This window comes from Echinops telfairi, unplaced genomic scaffold (assembly GCF_000313985.2).
Source record: "Echinops telfairi isolate 266 unplaced genomic scaffold, ASM31398v2 ScPeMD7_7458;HRSCAF=8496, whole genome shotgun sequence".
NCBI lineage: Eukaryota > Metazoa > Chordata > Mammalia > Afrosoricida > Tenrecidae > Echinops > Echinops telfairi.
The window spans coordinates 25684710-25701417 of record NW_022111358.1 but is presented as its reverse complement, the minus strand read 5'-3'; the positions used below and the strand labels follow the sequence as shown (position 1 = coordinate 25701417).

The following is a 16708-nucleotide window of genomic DNA, read 5'->3' as shown; positions in this document are numbered from 1 at the left end:
GTAACTGTGTACGGTGGTGGTGGATTTGAACCCGCTGACCTTGCAGATCGCAGCCCGATGCTCCACCAGAGCTCCTACCATTCCTATAGCCACTCAGTCATCTTTGAAAATGTCTCGCGTGGAGAGTCAGGCAGTGAGAGTAACCTTTATGGAGCAGTTACTAGGTGCTAGTAACTCTGAATCCTCATATTGACCCAGGGAACTAGCATATAACTCTTTTAAGTTTGAGGCATAAAAGGCCAAGTAAGTTGCTCCAGGGGACATCGCTAGTAAGCAGAGAGCCTGGCTTTATTCCCAGGCTGTCTGGTTCCATAGTTTATGTTATTAACTACCACCATGTGATGGTGTCTCTTCAACACGCCAATAACACAGGTGTTAGGGACAGGCGAGAGGAAAGAGAAACCAGGGAAGCGCTGCAGCACTGGCTCCTCCGGGGATGAAACCGTGGCCCAGGCCTTGTTAGGAGCCAAGACTCTATTTTCACTCACAACCCCTCTCCCCAACTGTGACTGAGTAAAGCCACCACTTAGAATTTTCTAGGCTGTGCTCTTTACCGGAGCAGATCACCAGGACACAGAGAGGTTGTTAAGAGGCCTCAAAAGGAATGAACCCAGGAGAAACACAACGAGGTCTAGCTTCTGGCCCTGTCTTGTTTCAGAGTAACTCGGTGCATAAGAAAAAAATCCCCAAGGAATTAGTCAACCAAAGGAAGGCCGAGAGGTTGACCAGCCACCAGATAGGTCTGGGCTTTCTGCTCCTGAAAGACAACCGCCAGTCCTCTTCTTTGCAGCCAGCCTCTCCCTGGAGAGTTGGGAGGTGGAAGAATGGCCACAGCTGGCACGTTGGTACCACGACGGAAGGAAACAACACCCTCAGACATGGCCATGAACCCAATCTGAAGTTTATTTCTGCTTTTCAAATCAGTCGAAATAAAGAGCAACGTCCGTCTCCAAAGGTTCCCGTCCTCTCTCTCCTCAGGGGCACCCCAGAGGACAAGGCAGGAGCACCCCAGAGGACAAAGCAGGGGCACCCCTGTTACCCGTTGAGCAACGAGGCTGAGCTGGGACAGGGCCGGTTTGGGGAATGTTCTTCCTCCAGTTGTGAACTGCTGCCTTACCACCGCTATAAGGGGCAGAGGCTAGTGGGTGTTTGGCAGCGGGAAGAAACCACAGTATTGGTGATGGCAGCAGGGGTGGGGGTGGCTTAGAGCTTTTTTGGGGGGGCGGGGAGCATAGAGCTTCTTGATGATCAACTTCTTCATAAAAGCAGACTAGAGAGAAGACTATATTCCTAACGGAGAAAAAGAAAGAAATGTTCTTTTATTGCTCAAAGTATTAAAAATAACAACAACACACAACTCACTAAGATCAAGTTGATTCCGACGCATAGTGACCCTATAGGACAGGGTAGAACTGCCCCTGTGGGTTTCTAAGACTGTAACTCTTTACAGGAGTAGAAAGTCTCCCTTTTCTCTCGAGGTTAGTGGTTTTGAACTGCTGACCTTGGGGTTAGCAGGCCAACACATAAGCCATGACGCCACCAGGGCTCCAGGCTCAGAAGGGAGAAGGTCAAAAAGGGCGGAGTGCGGAATCTCCCTCCTCAGCTGCCTCACAGCCATGCAGTGTTTCTCTCCTGGGAGGCAGCGGCCTGAGCATTTCCTTCTCTCTCCTTCCAGAGATACCCATGTAGGGATCCCATCCTCAGGTAGCCATCACCATCCTAATTCTAAACAACACTCCCTCTGCTCACCAAAGTAGCTCCCACGGTGACCCCGCCCACACCCAGCACTGGCTCCCTTGCTGGTTTAAGGCCCAGCACCATGGTGCTTGCTCATGAAGGCCGATAAATGCTCTGTATTGCCCCGAAGTTAATTTGATGTGCTTCACGGCCTCCTACATCTTGGCCAGTCACATTGCAACCCGTGGGGAAAGGTGCTCTGAGGCTGTGAGCTGGGATGAGGCAGCTCGGGCGGCCTCTAACCATGTTGCCGAGTCACCCCCGAACATCCGTTTCCCACGCTGTCTGTAATCCTGACCCTCACTCTCTTTTTAAAGTTGGACACCCGCTGGCTAAACTCCAGCGCCCTTGGTTGCTTGCTGCACTCGCATGTCTGAGCTCTGGTCTGCGGGCCGGAAGTACAAGTGAAGTGTCCAGAAAGGGAGGGGGGAGGGGGTGTCCATTGCCTTTCTTATATCTCTTTGTAGATAAGACAGCTACAACCGAAGCATCCCTCTTGGGTCACGTGGTAACCCTGGGGATGCTGGCTACACACTGTGGAACAAGACAGACGGTTCCTGAACATCTTGGACCACTCACCTCGGGGCTTTTACGAAGAGAAACATGCATTTCTCTGTGAATTCCGTCGTGATTTGTAGTTGAACCTAATCCTAACCAACACATTCTCTCAAATTAGGAAAACCAGTTTCAGGCTCCTCTCTTTCCAACGCTGAACCATCAACCTTAACCTCACTTGGGGAAGTGAAGAAAAGTGAGTTCCGGGGCACCTCTCCTGTTTCACGGAGAAGCAGAGGCACACCCGCCTGAGAGCTTCCACGAACGACCGGGCGGCAGTTCACAGACAGACAATGGTTCTGATACCTGGGCTTCAGCTTTCTTCCAGTTCAAAGGCAGTGGTGAGATACTCCTTTGGAACAATCCCAACAAGGTTGTTCAGTTCTCCTATCCACCAGCCGTACACGTTATAGTCCTGAAAAACGGAAAGAGGAATTGGTGCCTTTGGCATTCGGTCAGCCTTCTGTTCATCTCTGACAGCGACTGCCCGCCCGCCTGCCCACCCGGGAGCTCTGTTGAAGTTCCTCTGTTGGCATTCCGGGTTTGACTTGCTAACACGGGGACGTGATTAAATCTGAAAAAGCATCTAGCGAGGAAAGCAAACTGCTTTCGTTTTGCCATCTCCCTGTCTGGACGGCAAGCGTGGCTCACGCAGAGAATACGTTTTGATGCGGCTGCTGAACTTAAAGAACATCTGTTTTACCAAGCAGCGCGGCCTGGCCTCTTCCGAGAGAAGCTGGGCACACCCGAAAATGCCAACACACTAGAGGTAGCTGGGGGAGAGAGGTGGTCAGGTCATAGTTCAAATCGATACTATTTACCAAGTAGCTCCTCTATGAAAAGTGCTGTTGGAGCCCCCAGGAGATCTGTTATGGTGGATCAGAATGCTGCCCACTGGCTCCCTGGGAACTGACAGCACAGAGTAATGGCTCGGGAGTCAGACAGGCTGGGGGCTGATCCCTGGTCGCTCATTTAGGAGCTGCGTGGCCTTAAGTTCTCTGAGCTTTCACGTCCTCATCAGTAAGGGTAGGGAAACTGTCGTCCCTGCCCGTGGACGGTGTGGGGCCCTAAGTGACAGCACAGAAGAGAAAGCCGTGAAAGGGCCTAACATTGAGGACGGCCTCCCTTCAAAGGGATGGGCAGTAGAGAGGCATGTCAACATCGAGACCCAGAGAGGAGCGAACGAGAAAGGGGCTGGCAGGGTTTGAAAGAAGGGGTGACCCTACAGGGTTGGGTATGGGGACCTTGGGTTACAGAAGAATTTCTCAGAAGCATAGCACCAGAAAAAACAAACAAACACGTTTTCTTTCTTTTAACGGAAGGAAGGTTTGGGATCAACCTTTAAGAATGGGAACGAACACAGGGTCTGGTTCCACTAGACTTGGGGCCACATGGGAGCGACCCTCTCTGTCTTTCACCCACCTGGCTGCTGAGCCCAAAGCACACAGAACTGGTGACACAAAAACCCGGGACACCAGCACGAGGGAGGGATATGCCTATCTTTTTATACATTGTTATCTCCCCTCTTCCATGTGGGCCTCCTCTCCTCTCAGCAGGAGGCAGAGAAGCCATGCGATTGGATTGATCAGCTTCCAGTCAAAATGGGATTGGATTGATCAGCTTCCAGTCAAAGCAGGAACCTTGTACAGACACCCACACCCTTCTTTCCTACTAACGGGGCCGGGGGTGGGGAGAGTCTCCCTTCCCGGCCTGAAGACCACCCTCACAACAAGGACTTCAGCTGCTCCTCATCTCTCCTGCCCTCTGCCTCCTGTGGAAATCCTCCTCCGGTTAGACTGAGGTGTGTTCACGCTCCTTCAGCTTTGAAAACAACAAGGAAACGATCCCCTTTTTAAAGGAGAACTGCCAGCAGGGAACTAATGAGAGCGCGCCTGCCCCGTGAAGAGAGCCACCAGCATCACGGAACAAGTTTGGTAGGAATTGTGGGGTTTGTGTGTACACCTTCACCGAGAACACAGCCATCTTTCAAGAGAGACTTTGGAACTCGGAGGAAAATCCATTTCATGGCTCCTTCCCATTCTAGTCTATGCCAACTTCCAAGTCCAAGTCAAAGTTCTTGGAAGAGCTTGCTACACTGGTCGCCCCAACGCGTCTTTCTAGTCACGCTTCCGATCGCTCTGTGGCTTCTGCTTCCATCATGACACCTTCATTCTTCCACCGCGCCCTCCTCCAAAACCCAAACTCCGTGACCCTACAGGTCAGGTTGACCGGCCTCTGTAGGTTCTTGAGACAGGGACCCCTTTTTTTTTCTTGACAGGGACCCTTTATGGGAGTAGAAAGCCACATCAAGGAGAGGCTGGTGGTTTTGAACTGCTGACCTTGGGGTTTAGCAGCCCAACGCATCACCACTGTGCCACCAGGGCTTCCCGAGGGCTCCTATCACTTCCTTTCAACGTGGCTTCAGCTTCTCAGGCTTTAGCTCTCTGGAGCTCTCAGCCTGAGGGGTACCACCGACTGTTGAGGCGTTTGCTGCTTTCAACTTCTAGGATGATGGCACTGGTTCCCTCCTACCTCTTAGGTGGCTTTTCCTTACTCTTCTTTGCAGCTGGTCGGCTGCCATCCCTCCTTTCACTGCGCTGGTTTTCCCGGGTTCTGTTCGGACCTCGTCTCCCCTGTGGCTGCCCTTTTCCGGGAGCCGTCCGACGTGCTCTGTGGTTATCCACCGCCTTTGTGTCAGTAACTCCCCAGAGATCCAACCCAGAGCTTTCGTTTACTGTTGGGCCCCAGCCAAGAGTTTGGGGTCCATTTCTGATGGCCCCACCCTTGACCGTGCCACTCAGCATGTCCTGCATTTAACCCCTTGTCCTGCGTCCAGCTCAGACCCCCGCCTGTTGGAGCGCTCGTCCTTCCTCTCCCAGTCAATTGCTGAATCCTGTTGATTCTCTCCCCCCAGGTATATTTCTGAAGTTTCATTGACGTATCATAGCATTCACGTCCCTTACAATTCAATGAGTTCCATACATTTACAAGAGTTGTGCAAGCAAGTCTAGGGCGTTTTTTTCATTCTGATTTTCATTATTGTAAGCTGCCATTACCCATATCTCCCCCCGCCCCCCAAATATTCTTAGAACTATCCACCGTTCCCATGGCCAAGAGCTCAAGGTTACATCACCGTCATCGCCCAAGGACACGGTCCTCTGAGGGAGCACCCTCCCAGCAGGTCTGTTTTGTGCCCCTCTGCTCTAGGCCCCGTTCTGCAGCCAGTATCTTTGCAGACTGCCCGCTGAGAATGTCGCTGCTGTCTGACATTCCTCCCGCCCACGTCGTCTACAGGCCATGTGTGCCCTGGCCCCAGCCACTGCCAAGAACTGTCTCTGACCCCCACCCACAGAGCTGGCTCTCAGCTCCTCCTCCCCTGGCGCACAGGCTCAGGCTCTCTTGCTTTGGACCCTTCCGCTGCCCCCTCTCAGCTGTGGGGCTTACTCCTAAACAGCCTTCGGGTGTCCATTCCAGGCTCCCCAGCATCACGATGGGGAGTCAGTCCCTGCCAGGCTCCCTGCCTGGGTGAGAAGCCCCGGCTGTGAAGTCTGACAAGGAGATCATTTGGTACCTGGCTGTCTTCAGCAGCTCTGAGTAAATCACTAGACGGAGCGCTCTGGGAGGGCTGACACTGGCTGGTTTGGTTCCCTGTCGTCCTCTCAGCACCGGGCACGGCACTCCGCACAGAACGGGGCCCGATAAACACCTTCCCTGAGTTTATGAAGAAATGAAGGGTGTCCTAAAACTGATTGCGGGATTGTCCAATTCTTCTTGGTATGACTGAATTGTGTGATAGGTGGATTAAGTGCCAATTAAGCTGTTAAAAAAATAAATAAGGAGGAAAGGAAGGGTTCCCAGGGGATTAGTCCTCTCAGTTGAGCACATTAAGCTTCCAGGAATCCCAAGGTATTCCCTTGGTGATTGAACTGGTTGTGGCCGGAAGAGAGCAACTCCCTCTGGAGACAGTTTTCCCAAGGGCTCCCTAAACACCAGGACATGCGCCTCAAATGCCACAAGAAGCCACACTGCCCAGCTGATCCTTCAGGGAGCTAGGAGGTGTCCTTTAAAAATCAGCCGGAAAGAAATGTGTCCTCCACGGCGTCCCTTCTCTGGACTCTTCCTGCTTGCCCCCTTGCTGCGTCCTCTCCCCTCCCAGCACCGCACCCCTCTCCCTGCTCAGTCTGCACTGCCCCAAGTGGAAAAAACTCACAGCGACCCTCCAGGACAGAGTAGGGCTGCCCCTGTGGGTCTCCGAGACTGTCGCTCTTTACAGGAGTAGAAAGCCCTGTGTTCCCTGGGGAGTGGTTGGTTGGTGTTTTCGAACTGCTGACCTTGCAGTTAGCAGCCCCATTCGCTACCACTACACCACCCAGGCTCCTACATCTTATAGAGAGTTACCCAGAATTCCTTAGCTTAAGCTGGTCAGGAAGTTTTTAAGCTCCTTTGATGCAAGTTACACTGCTGTTGCTTTTCCAACACTGACGTCCGGATGTTAGGGTCGTCTCTGCCATACATTTTCTTAGTGTTGCCCTGTGGGCACCACAAGGCTGGTATGGCTACGTCTGCAGGGTCTTTCGATGGAGGGAGCACGCACACATTGCCTGCCTTTCCCACTGTAACTCCTAAAGATCTAGCTTCAGCTTTCCTGCGACCCTACAGGTGGAGGGTGGGTACCATGTTATCTGACAGCTTTTGTTCAAAAGTCAACTTGCTGGAACATGTGCGAAGTGTGGTCTTCTAACTGCCAGGTGCTGCTATCTCCACTGCCAGGGACATCCAGACAGGGCATTCTCAAGGTGCCCACTCTGCCTCCCATTCTGCCGCGTGCCCCTTGAGCCTTAAGGCCAAGCGTAGGGACCCAAACCTGGGGAAGCGCTCTCTGCCGAGTCACAGAGGGTGCCAACAGGACGCAGCTGAAGCTCAGCAGGGCGCCTGCCCAGGCTGGGCTCCTGGGCAGTTGGGGGCAGCTCGCTCTTGCCTGAATATGGAGCCCTGTCCTTGCCGAGTGCAGATGGAGTAATAGCCTCTCACCGCAGTGCTCAGAACTGAGAGGAGTGGAATCAACTTTCTGCCCTTCAAAACAAAACAGCAGGCGGAAGTGTGAGGAGGATGCCGCAGCCGCAGAGCCCATATGTCTCCTGCTGTGGGAGCCCGGGAGCTTCATCGAAACACCTACGGGTCCTTGGATCTGCCTGTCTTTTCCAGATTTCATCCCCTGGCTGGATACTCCACAAGGGCTGCAGGGCTGAGCTGTGTAGAGCATGAATGGAAACATTTCTAGCCTTCTCTCCCGCTACCACCCCCCATGCACGGCTCCAGCCCAGTCTGAACACCACGAGGTATTTTAAAATAATTTCTACTTTGATGAATTGCTGGGGAGTCCACAATTGCTCATAATCAAAGGGAGAAAAATGCAAATGAGATCCGGCCGAGAACTATCACGACCAAACGTTTATTTCACTGCACAGTGCCAAAAAGAATTAAAACAACATTAAACTCACAGCAATCATGTTTAAGCCCTCGTTTCCAAGTGCCAAATTGCACCACTCTGGATCATACAGATGTTCGTTAATTATGCTAATTTTTATTAAACTATTAAAATGGAGAGAGGACTGGCTCAGCCAGGCAGACCCCGGCTCTGGATGAACTCTGCTCTTGTCTAGAGGTGCTAATTTACTGCATTTTGATTAAGTTGCTGATTCTTGGGTTTTCGTATTAGAATGGCAGACAGAACAGAATTTCTGGGATTCCTTTTTTTCATTGAGTTTTGCTTTTTTTTAATTTTTAAAAAACCTTTTTTTTTTTATCCTAGATGTTTGGAAAGCCTAGAAAAGTGCTGAGAGGCTCCCAGGGGGCCTGAAGTCCTCAGTGCAGAAGTGGATCTGCCGTCAGGCCGGAGATGCCTACCTACAAGGGACAGTGCCAAGGCACAGGATTGCTACATGCACTGCATCCGGGAATTCTACCCACACGGTGCGTGCATGGAGAGGTCAAGCTAAGATAGTAGTTACACAAGCTGTTGATTACAGATGCACGAGAGAAGAAGATAAAAACCAGTTCAGAATCAGCGACCACACACTGACTCCTTTCACAGCCGTGTTTGCTTCTTGCCTCGAAGTCTTTTGGGAAGTGTTTCCCATGGAACCAGAACAAGAGGCGGCTCATTCTCATCGTGGATAGTTCCAGGCCAGATTTCGCATCCGTCTCTCTCAACACCAACCTTGCCTACCTCCTTGAGCCCCTCACCCCACCCACATGAAGGAGGGCTTCCAGTCTAGCTATTTGGACTCCATTATTCGTTGGAGAAGTGATGGGTCTGCAGGAACGGAACCTCTAGTGGACCTTGAAATAGAGGCAGCTCTCACCAGGAGCAACAATCAAGAGTTTATGGGGGGGGGGCGGGGCGGGATTGCACGTGGCCATGAAAGGATTTATACGGCTAATCTCATCAACAAGGAACCCCACCCCCACCCCACCCCTCCACAAACCAACCCTACCAAACCTGCCGTAAAAAGAACAGCAACATTCTATAAACGAGAAGCAGGATGGCCACCGAGCACAGGCACGCGGCACAGCTGGACCCTGCCGCAAATGGTTTCCCTATCGCTGTTTATGCTCCAAGAGGATCACGGACCTCCTCGGCGCTCCTCCTGTCACCGGGCCCTGGGTCCTCGTGTGGTGCTGCAAAAATACCCTGTCAGTAGGTGTCAGGGGATGGGGGGGGGGCATGGAGGGACCAGCAGGCGCCCATCATAAGCCTTAAAAGAGATTAAACACCCCTACTCCATGATTGCTACATTTTAATTTCTCTCTTCCCTGCTGGTTCCTATTTGTCTAAGCGCTTCCATGGCTCCCCTGGAGTAGCACAGACATGACCTGGAATGACCATCCTGTCTTGGGATGAGAATTCAATTTCTAGGCTCAGTGACTCCTAGGCGGTGCCAACCGAAGGAGCGCATCATCCTCTAAGGCTCCGATTCTTAAACTGGAGTCTGTGAACCCCGGCCTGTGTCTGGATGGACCTTCAGGGGTCGTGGAATTCCCTGGACTTGGCATAGGAGCTGTATGTCCCAGGGGTGAGGGCCAGTCTGGTCATCAGATCCTCGAAGGGCTTTGTGCCTACCCCCAGGCAATGAGCCAGTTGGCTACAGTCAGGCTGCCAGGCCCCTTTCCACCTGGCTCTGCACTTGGGCCCAGTGTGCGTGTCACTGTTTCCTCCTGGAACACAGAGTGAATTAAGAATTCCTCATTCCTTCCAAGCCGACTTTCCTAGGCGTCAACCCTCTAGTTGCCATTCGGTGGCCTTACCACCTTCACCTCTCAGAAGTTCTGATGTCTTCTCATGACTTACATTCAAATCCGCACTGGCTTTTGAAGCAAACTGTTGGTTCCACCCAGAATGTTCCTAATCAAGGTGTTCTCCTTTCACACGCAAATGGGCCCCCAAAAGCCTCCGCGAAGCAAGAGGCCCAGAAAACGGCATAGTTTTGTCTTTTTACCAAGTATCAACCTTTACTACATCAGTGCTTGTACACAAGAGAATTCTTCAAGAGAACAATCAATCAGTCCTAGCACAAAAAAGATCAATAAGTGCTTGATAGATGTTTGGGAAAGGCCGATCTATCACAGAATTATTGGTTTATGATTGCTTAGGTCTCTTATTAGTGTTTGTGCCTCATACATTATGATTAGTAAGGACACTTGAATTCTTGAGCAGAGTAGATTGGACTATTCCAAGGTCAGCCCCAAACATCTATTTCTTAAAAACCGAGATTCCTAAAATCTAGCTTTGGAAATGGAATGCTTAGGATCTCCCCAGTTATTAAATGAATTGAAGTCGCCCAATCGGCACTCTTCCAGCTGCCGATTGGAAAAAGCAGGCTGGGGAAAGGAATTGGTCGCCAAAGACAAACAGGCGTGGGCTGTGTTAGCACAGATGATTTGACGCACAGGGCCTCAGGGGTCCAGAGGAAAGGTTGGGTGGGTTGGGTGGATGGTGGGTTGTGGGTGAGAGAACCTGGGAAAGGAGCGGAGCTGAAACCTTGGGTCGCTTGGCAGCCTCTGCAGGCTACTTGACTCCTCAAGTGCCCCCTCGCCCCCATAAATTCAGAGTTTTTTTTTGGGGGGGGGAATCATCATAAAAATGAGTCCTGAAATTTGCCTCACCTCAATCGAACCATTTGTATGTATTGTCATGTTTCGGGGAACCTGCCTAACTTGGAGGCTGAGGGGCTTGGATGCGGGAAAGGAAATGGGGGTCTGCAGGAGCAAGGGGAGCACTGGGGTGGTCAGTGATGGCAGCCGGGAGTGTCTGGTGACAAGGATACAGGACTGCCCCAGCAGGTGCTGAGTGTTCTGAGGACAGCAATGGGTCAGCTAGCATCTGAGTGCCAGGCCTTGAAGGTTGGGTAACGTCGAGTCTGCAGCTGAGGCCCTGAACAGGCAGCACACGGACGCTCAGGTCAAGAGCCCAGGAGTGCCAACTGGCTGCTGTGGGTGCGGGCAAAGCACAGAGTGGGTGTGTCCGCATTAGAGATGGACAGATCAAAAGGGGTGACTCTCTGAGGGAGGGTGAACCGGGGGGATAAGGCAAAGAGGAAAGAGAACACCCCATTTGAACTTTACCTAAAGAGGAGCGAGCAGGTCACAAGGAAAGTACACAGTTTGCGGATGAGCGAAAACAAGGTGCCAAGTGTAGGATTCAGGAACAATAGAGACAGCCCCAGCTCAAAGCTGATAGAATTGTGATGCCGCGTGAGACCGGCGTATTAATATGTATTCCATAAACTGTGCAGCTCGCAGCTCTGCACCGCTCTGTTTTGCTCTGACCGCAGTACCAGCCTCAGGCACCACAACACAATTTGGAAACAATGTGACGGAAATGTTTAATCTGCTCGGCCCATCTGTGCTGCGTATTTCTCCAGATCTCCCTGAGAGAGGCGCCTTGAATCTCCACATTGCCTTTAATATTCTCCTAAATCACCTCCCCACTGCACTTCAAGGGCCATTGCTACAATATCACAGGTTCATCTAAAGTGCAACGGGGAGGGGGGCTGGGGGGAGGCGCAGGCCGGGATATTTTTTATTTTAAAATAATTTCCAGAGATCGTCTTTTCTGCTTTCTTTAAAAAAAAAAAAAAGAAGAAAAGTTATTCTACTGTTGCCGTAAGATTATTGAGGTTGTTTGGTGCAAAACCGGGTAGGATAGAGTAGAATCATTCTCCGAAGAATTATTTTTTATTAATCTCGGTCCTCTCAATTGGACATGGGCGGGGGTGAGTGGGGGTGGTGGTGAGCTGATGCCCAATGTCTTGCCTCTTGATGCTCGCACCTTGCTGGGGTGATGTGTTTGTTTGGGGCTGGTGCCTGTCTGCTGCACGCTTTCCGCTCCCAGCATTGGCTTGGTAGTTCCCCGGGTGAGCCCGCAGCCTGTCGGCTCCAAACCCAGCCATGGGCACTCTGGACAGGTACATATTTAGTCCCCAGGCTACACATAGGAAGGGCCTACATGACAGTGTAGGTTAACCACGAAGTTTAGCTTGGGACCTTATCTTTATTTTCTCGCTTGAAGTCCACATGCAGGGTGGGTGGTGGGGGCGGGTGGGGCGGGAGGCGGTCAGACCTTGTCTCAGTTGATTTTGCAGGATGCAGCCATCTGGGGCTGGGATGGAGGAATCGGGGCGGGGGGTGGGGTTCGGAGAAAAGGATGAGAAGTCACTGTACTCCTGACCCTAGACAAATGGGAGGGAGTTGCACATCACCAAGAAAATGAGGATTCCTTTTGCTTTGTGAATTAAAGAAATGAATAATTTAATCCTCAAGATTGTTCCGGCGAGGGAAAGGCAGCGTCCCAGTTGTGGAGCCCTACAGCCTGTCGGTGTGTTACATCATCTGCACACATAGGCGTTTCCATGACAACCGCTTATAGCTTCATTTCCTGGATCCCTCTAGGGGGTGTCACAGCCAGATCCACCTGCTTTTCACCCTACCCTCGGTGGGGTCATGGTAAGGTCGCCAGAATAAATGAACGCGGGCACTAATGATCTGTTTACTGCTGTTTATGCTCTGTGTGTGTGTCAGGGGCACGCACATTTAGAGAGCTCATTATGGTTGCAATTAGAATGCACCATCGCTAGATATTTAACTCCTTTTTCTTTTAAATTAGCATTTTAATAACATTCTTTGAGCAGAGAAGCAAAATGACCATTTTTCACGGACAAACTTCTAGCTGTAGGTGCAACTTTAATGGCAAAGTTGTGAAGGGGAAAGGAGGGAGAGAGAGAGAAAGGGGGGGGAAAGGCCATTTTTACTACTTTCACCCTCCTCTTACCAAAAGGATATTTTTATTTGCTTTCTACCACACTCAATTTCCTAAATTTGTTTTGAATCCAATTATTTCGGGTGTTTTAAAGTACTGCACTCTTGTTGGACGGAAATTAGCAGCGATTGAAATTAGCTTTCTATGTGACCTGTGAAAGGGGCTAAAATAATTACAAGTGTGTTTAAGAAACCCTCTCTTCCCAAAGACCCTTGCTGCCGGATGGGCGTGCGGCGGCGATGGCCATGAACAGGCTCTCTTGACACAGGGCGCTCTCCTCTACAAAGGAAACCTGTCCTGTAGCGCTCAGGATTATGTTATCAGGGGTGAAGGATGGCAAGGATTTGTCATGATAGCAGGACACATAAGAAGCAGAAAGGAAGAGAAAAGTGTAACAGGACATCATCTGCCTTTTAAAAATGGCCACATCTCGGAGCGTCAACAAGCAGGAGGAACCGCTGGGAGCCGCCGTAGTGCAGAGATGCAGTCCATCCGAGCACTCCACGAGCCAGTGCTTTTCAGGAACCAGCCAACACCTTTCCTAGGGGCTCACAGGTGCTCTGTTTGTGGAAAGCGGAGTGAAAAATAACAATTTGAATGTTTCGATTATCTTTCCCAGACCCTTCCATTTTCATTATTTATTTCCTATAAATCGGGACCTTGCTGAACATAATTCTACAGACAAGGAGGCGGATGGGACAGCCAATGTGAAGGAGGAGATAGATGGTGGGCGCGTTTAAGATAGATGCTATGCGTTTATGAAAAGGAGCTGTCTGCATGTGAACATCCACAAAGTTGAGCGAGCAAGCGTGTAAACTATCACGGGTATTTATAGGTGGAGGGGGGAAAAGGTGCAAGGTGCACTGTGTGGGAACACACGCACACGTCTGGAGAGGTTTGTTTTTCTTTCCCTCCCCTCCCCTCCTGGAATCCACGGCCAAGTTCCCTCTAAGATGTCCTGTGCTTGCCGGAGCTCCTGTGAAACCTCACAAGCCTTTCCATGACAACCGATGGGGGTTTCACAGCCCAAAGACTTAGGAGGTCAATAGTTGAAAAGCAAGTGTTAGGAAAGAGAGCGCTTTATCAATATCCAAACAAATCCCGGGGAGAGGGGGGTGGAAAAAAACCCAACAACAACTCTCCTGTAGAAAACAAAAAGGCAAAACAAAAATTGACAGCGGAGCAGGAAAAAAATGTGGTATTTCTCCCTTTTTTCAAAAAAGCAGGTTTAAAATGTGTCTGCTTTTCTATCAGTTTAGTTGCACCTTAGAATCTGCCATTTCATAAATAAAATACGGATGGCATAGGCTATAATTCGGTGATCGCTACCCCAGGACATATCTAGCTGCACTTCTGTTATTTTAATTAAATACTGCATTATGGTTTGTGACAACCACATAGCTACAGCGTAAATGAATTCGGAATTAAAGTGTTACTTAGGCATCCAGTAATTTTTGTTTCATTCCTCAGTTTCACAAAGCAAATCGCTATAAAATCAAGATGTTTGTTCATTTACAGATGGAGCAGGGCTGTTGCTGAGTGGATCCACACCCACCCCTCGGCCCCCACCCCCCTTTATCCTCACGCAGAAAAGAAGACGGAGCTTGGAGTCTGGCTTCCAACACTCTTAGCGTGTGAGGCACCTCACAAAGGAAAACACCTCCTCTTGACTATAATGTGAAATGCTGAATATTAATTGCTGGTATTACGCTTATCTTTCCAGCCGGGTTTGGTCTTTTAACAATTATTCTGATGGGCTGCAGTCCTGCGCTGCCAGGAAATTTTTCTCCTTTGTTTAACGCTTAGAAACCTCTTCTATTTCATTTTAAAAAACGTCTGAAAGTTCAGGATGCTCATCAGAAGTTTGTAGCATTTAAAACTGTTTCCAACTATAGGATATAGTGAAACTGTGGCGGCTCTTTACTGGAGGGGAGGTGGGGGTGGAGTGGGGGAGGAAAAAGCCCCATGCATTTCTCTGTCTTTAAAAGGAGACACAAAAGAGGTTTTTTAATTCCCACAATATTAATGTTTCCTTAAGGAAGCTGGAGAGAGCATTACAATTTGATCTAACTAATGGGTTTGTTTAAATATCCCTTCACGAGCAAATCACGAGAAAGCTTCCGAACAGTCTCATCTACGGGCACAGCTTTTTGCTCCAAATTCGTACGGCAGAGGGGGAGGGCGGCTTCTGTTCAAAGCCAAGAGTTTAATGGAATCTTGAACGTGTCAGATGCCAAAATAGACGTTTTTCAAAATAGTGAGTGTTCTCCAACCACTGTCTGTTATTTTTAGTTGGAGAATCAGCACACTTTAAAAAACCATATTATCATTAGCCTTACATTCCGGCCATCTGGCACTGTCCGTGAATGGGTTCTAACCCAGTCCCTCACGTGCCCGGAGCTAATCCTAGAAGCTCCATAGAAGTTACTGCCCCGGCTGCCTGCAAGGAGGCTATCGTTTGTTTCAATATTTTCCCAGTTTGTAGAGCCGACTCCATGCACTGCCAAGAAACGCAAGCAGCCAGAGGTTTGGGAAGGCTGAATTCCTTCTGAGAACATAATTACCCAGAAACAAAGCGTTTGTGACTCCTTCTAAAGAGGGGATAGCACCAAAATGTCACCCAGCCTCTTTGGCAGGTTAGTGAGGAGTTTATTACTAAATCTCTGTCTAATGAACGTGCAGTTGACGCCGCGGAGCTCCTTATTATAATACTGGCAGTGGGGAATGCGGGGGATGCCACGGTTAAAGACTCAAATTCCTCCCATAATATATTCGAACGGAAGCCTCTGAATCCAATACGACATGGGCACAGCTAATAAATTCACAATATTTCCGTTTCAACAGCCTTCACCAGTTAGTTTTAAAGATTTATGTGGTAAAAAATTACTCGGTGATGAATATGGTTTATTCTGCGCAGTATTGGAGGTATAAGGAATTAAACTACCGTCTTTAACAGTGAATTTATTATTACCTCTGTCAAAAGACGAAGGCTTTAACAGCATTTGTTATAAATTCACTGCAAAATAAATGGCTGGAATGGTTTTTCACCCTGGAGTGTAGAAAGCATCGGGCGATGCTCGGCCCTCGCTCACCCTGCCCTTGCTCATGGGCTTCTGGGTAAACTCTGGCCGGGGACTTCCCGCCTGACTGGACCGTGTGGGGGGTACTGTCCAGGACGGGAGTTTAGGAGGAAGGAGATTAGGGAGGAAAAGGCCAGTTTTGTCCTTCGCTTTGAAAGTGGGTTTTGTAATAAATGACCGAGGTTGGGAGGGCCTCTTGTTAGCAGGTTTACAGGCACGCATAGGCAGACAGACACACACACAGACACACAGACACACCCTTCTCCCTTTTGTCCTCTCCTGGGAGGGGTGTCCCCTCATTTATAAAAATTACCTGCAAGGAATGAGGCTGCCAGGGTTTGTTCTAGACGATTGGTTCCTGTCTTGGGGAAAGGGATGGCCTCCACTGAATGTGACCGGTGTGTGACCGTTGCCTTCCAGTTGACCCCAAATCCCATTCCCATCCTCCCAACGCTATGGCCTCCCATAGGGGTTCTTAACGAGAGAACCCCCCCACCCTTTCGTCATCCCGGCACCGTGCCGACTGCTTGCTCACAGGCAGCGGGGTGGTGGGGACAGCTTCGGCCTCTCCTTCCGACCACCATAAATAAGGAGGGAGACTCTCCGATGGCTTTCCCCTTCGGTTAGGTCAGAGGTGAATAATAGCTCTCTGACAGGCATCGATCAGTTTCAGCACCCTGTTTGGACAGCCTGTGCCCCAGGCCTGTACTCTCCCCACTCACTACCCCCAAATCACCTCTCATGTCCCCCCAGCCCATCCCCCACTCAGCCAAGCAGAGGAAGTCCTGCTGATGGACACTAGATGTCACCAAACACCTCCTTTCCCTCAGAGCCCTGGAATTTTATGTCTCTCCACACACACACACACACACACACACACTCACACACACACACTCCTTTATTTACAGCAATGGAAGGAATTACCTTATCTGTTTTTTATGAGGGCTGGTGTCACGTTCAAACTAAGCACGCTTAAAAGAGGAAGCATGGCTACATTCGGGTCCTTTTGCTAACAGAC

At 50.2% G+C, this 16708-nt stretch overlaps 1 protein-coding gene across 1 annotated transcript in view; it reads right to left on the bottom strand.

Annotated features, from left to right (window-relative positions):
• Positions 1–1165: 1165 nt before the first annotated feature.
• The window catches only part of SKAP1 (src kinase associated phosphoprotein 1), a 329530-nt gene continuing 313987 nt past the window's right edge, over positions 1166–16708 (bottom strand). Inside the window, exons 12-13 of the mRNA XM_045299317.1 lie at positions 2599–2707; positions 1166–1290 (exon numbers count right to left, since the gene is read on the bottom strand). Of these exons, the coding sequence (XP_045155252.1) occupies positions 2606–2707 (102 nt within the window). The 3' untranslated portion in view covers positions 1166–1290; positions 2599–2605. The remainder of the gene's footprint in view (positions 1291–2598; positions 2708–16708) is intronic.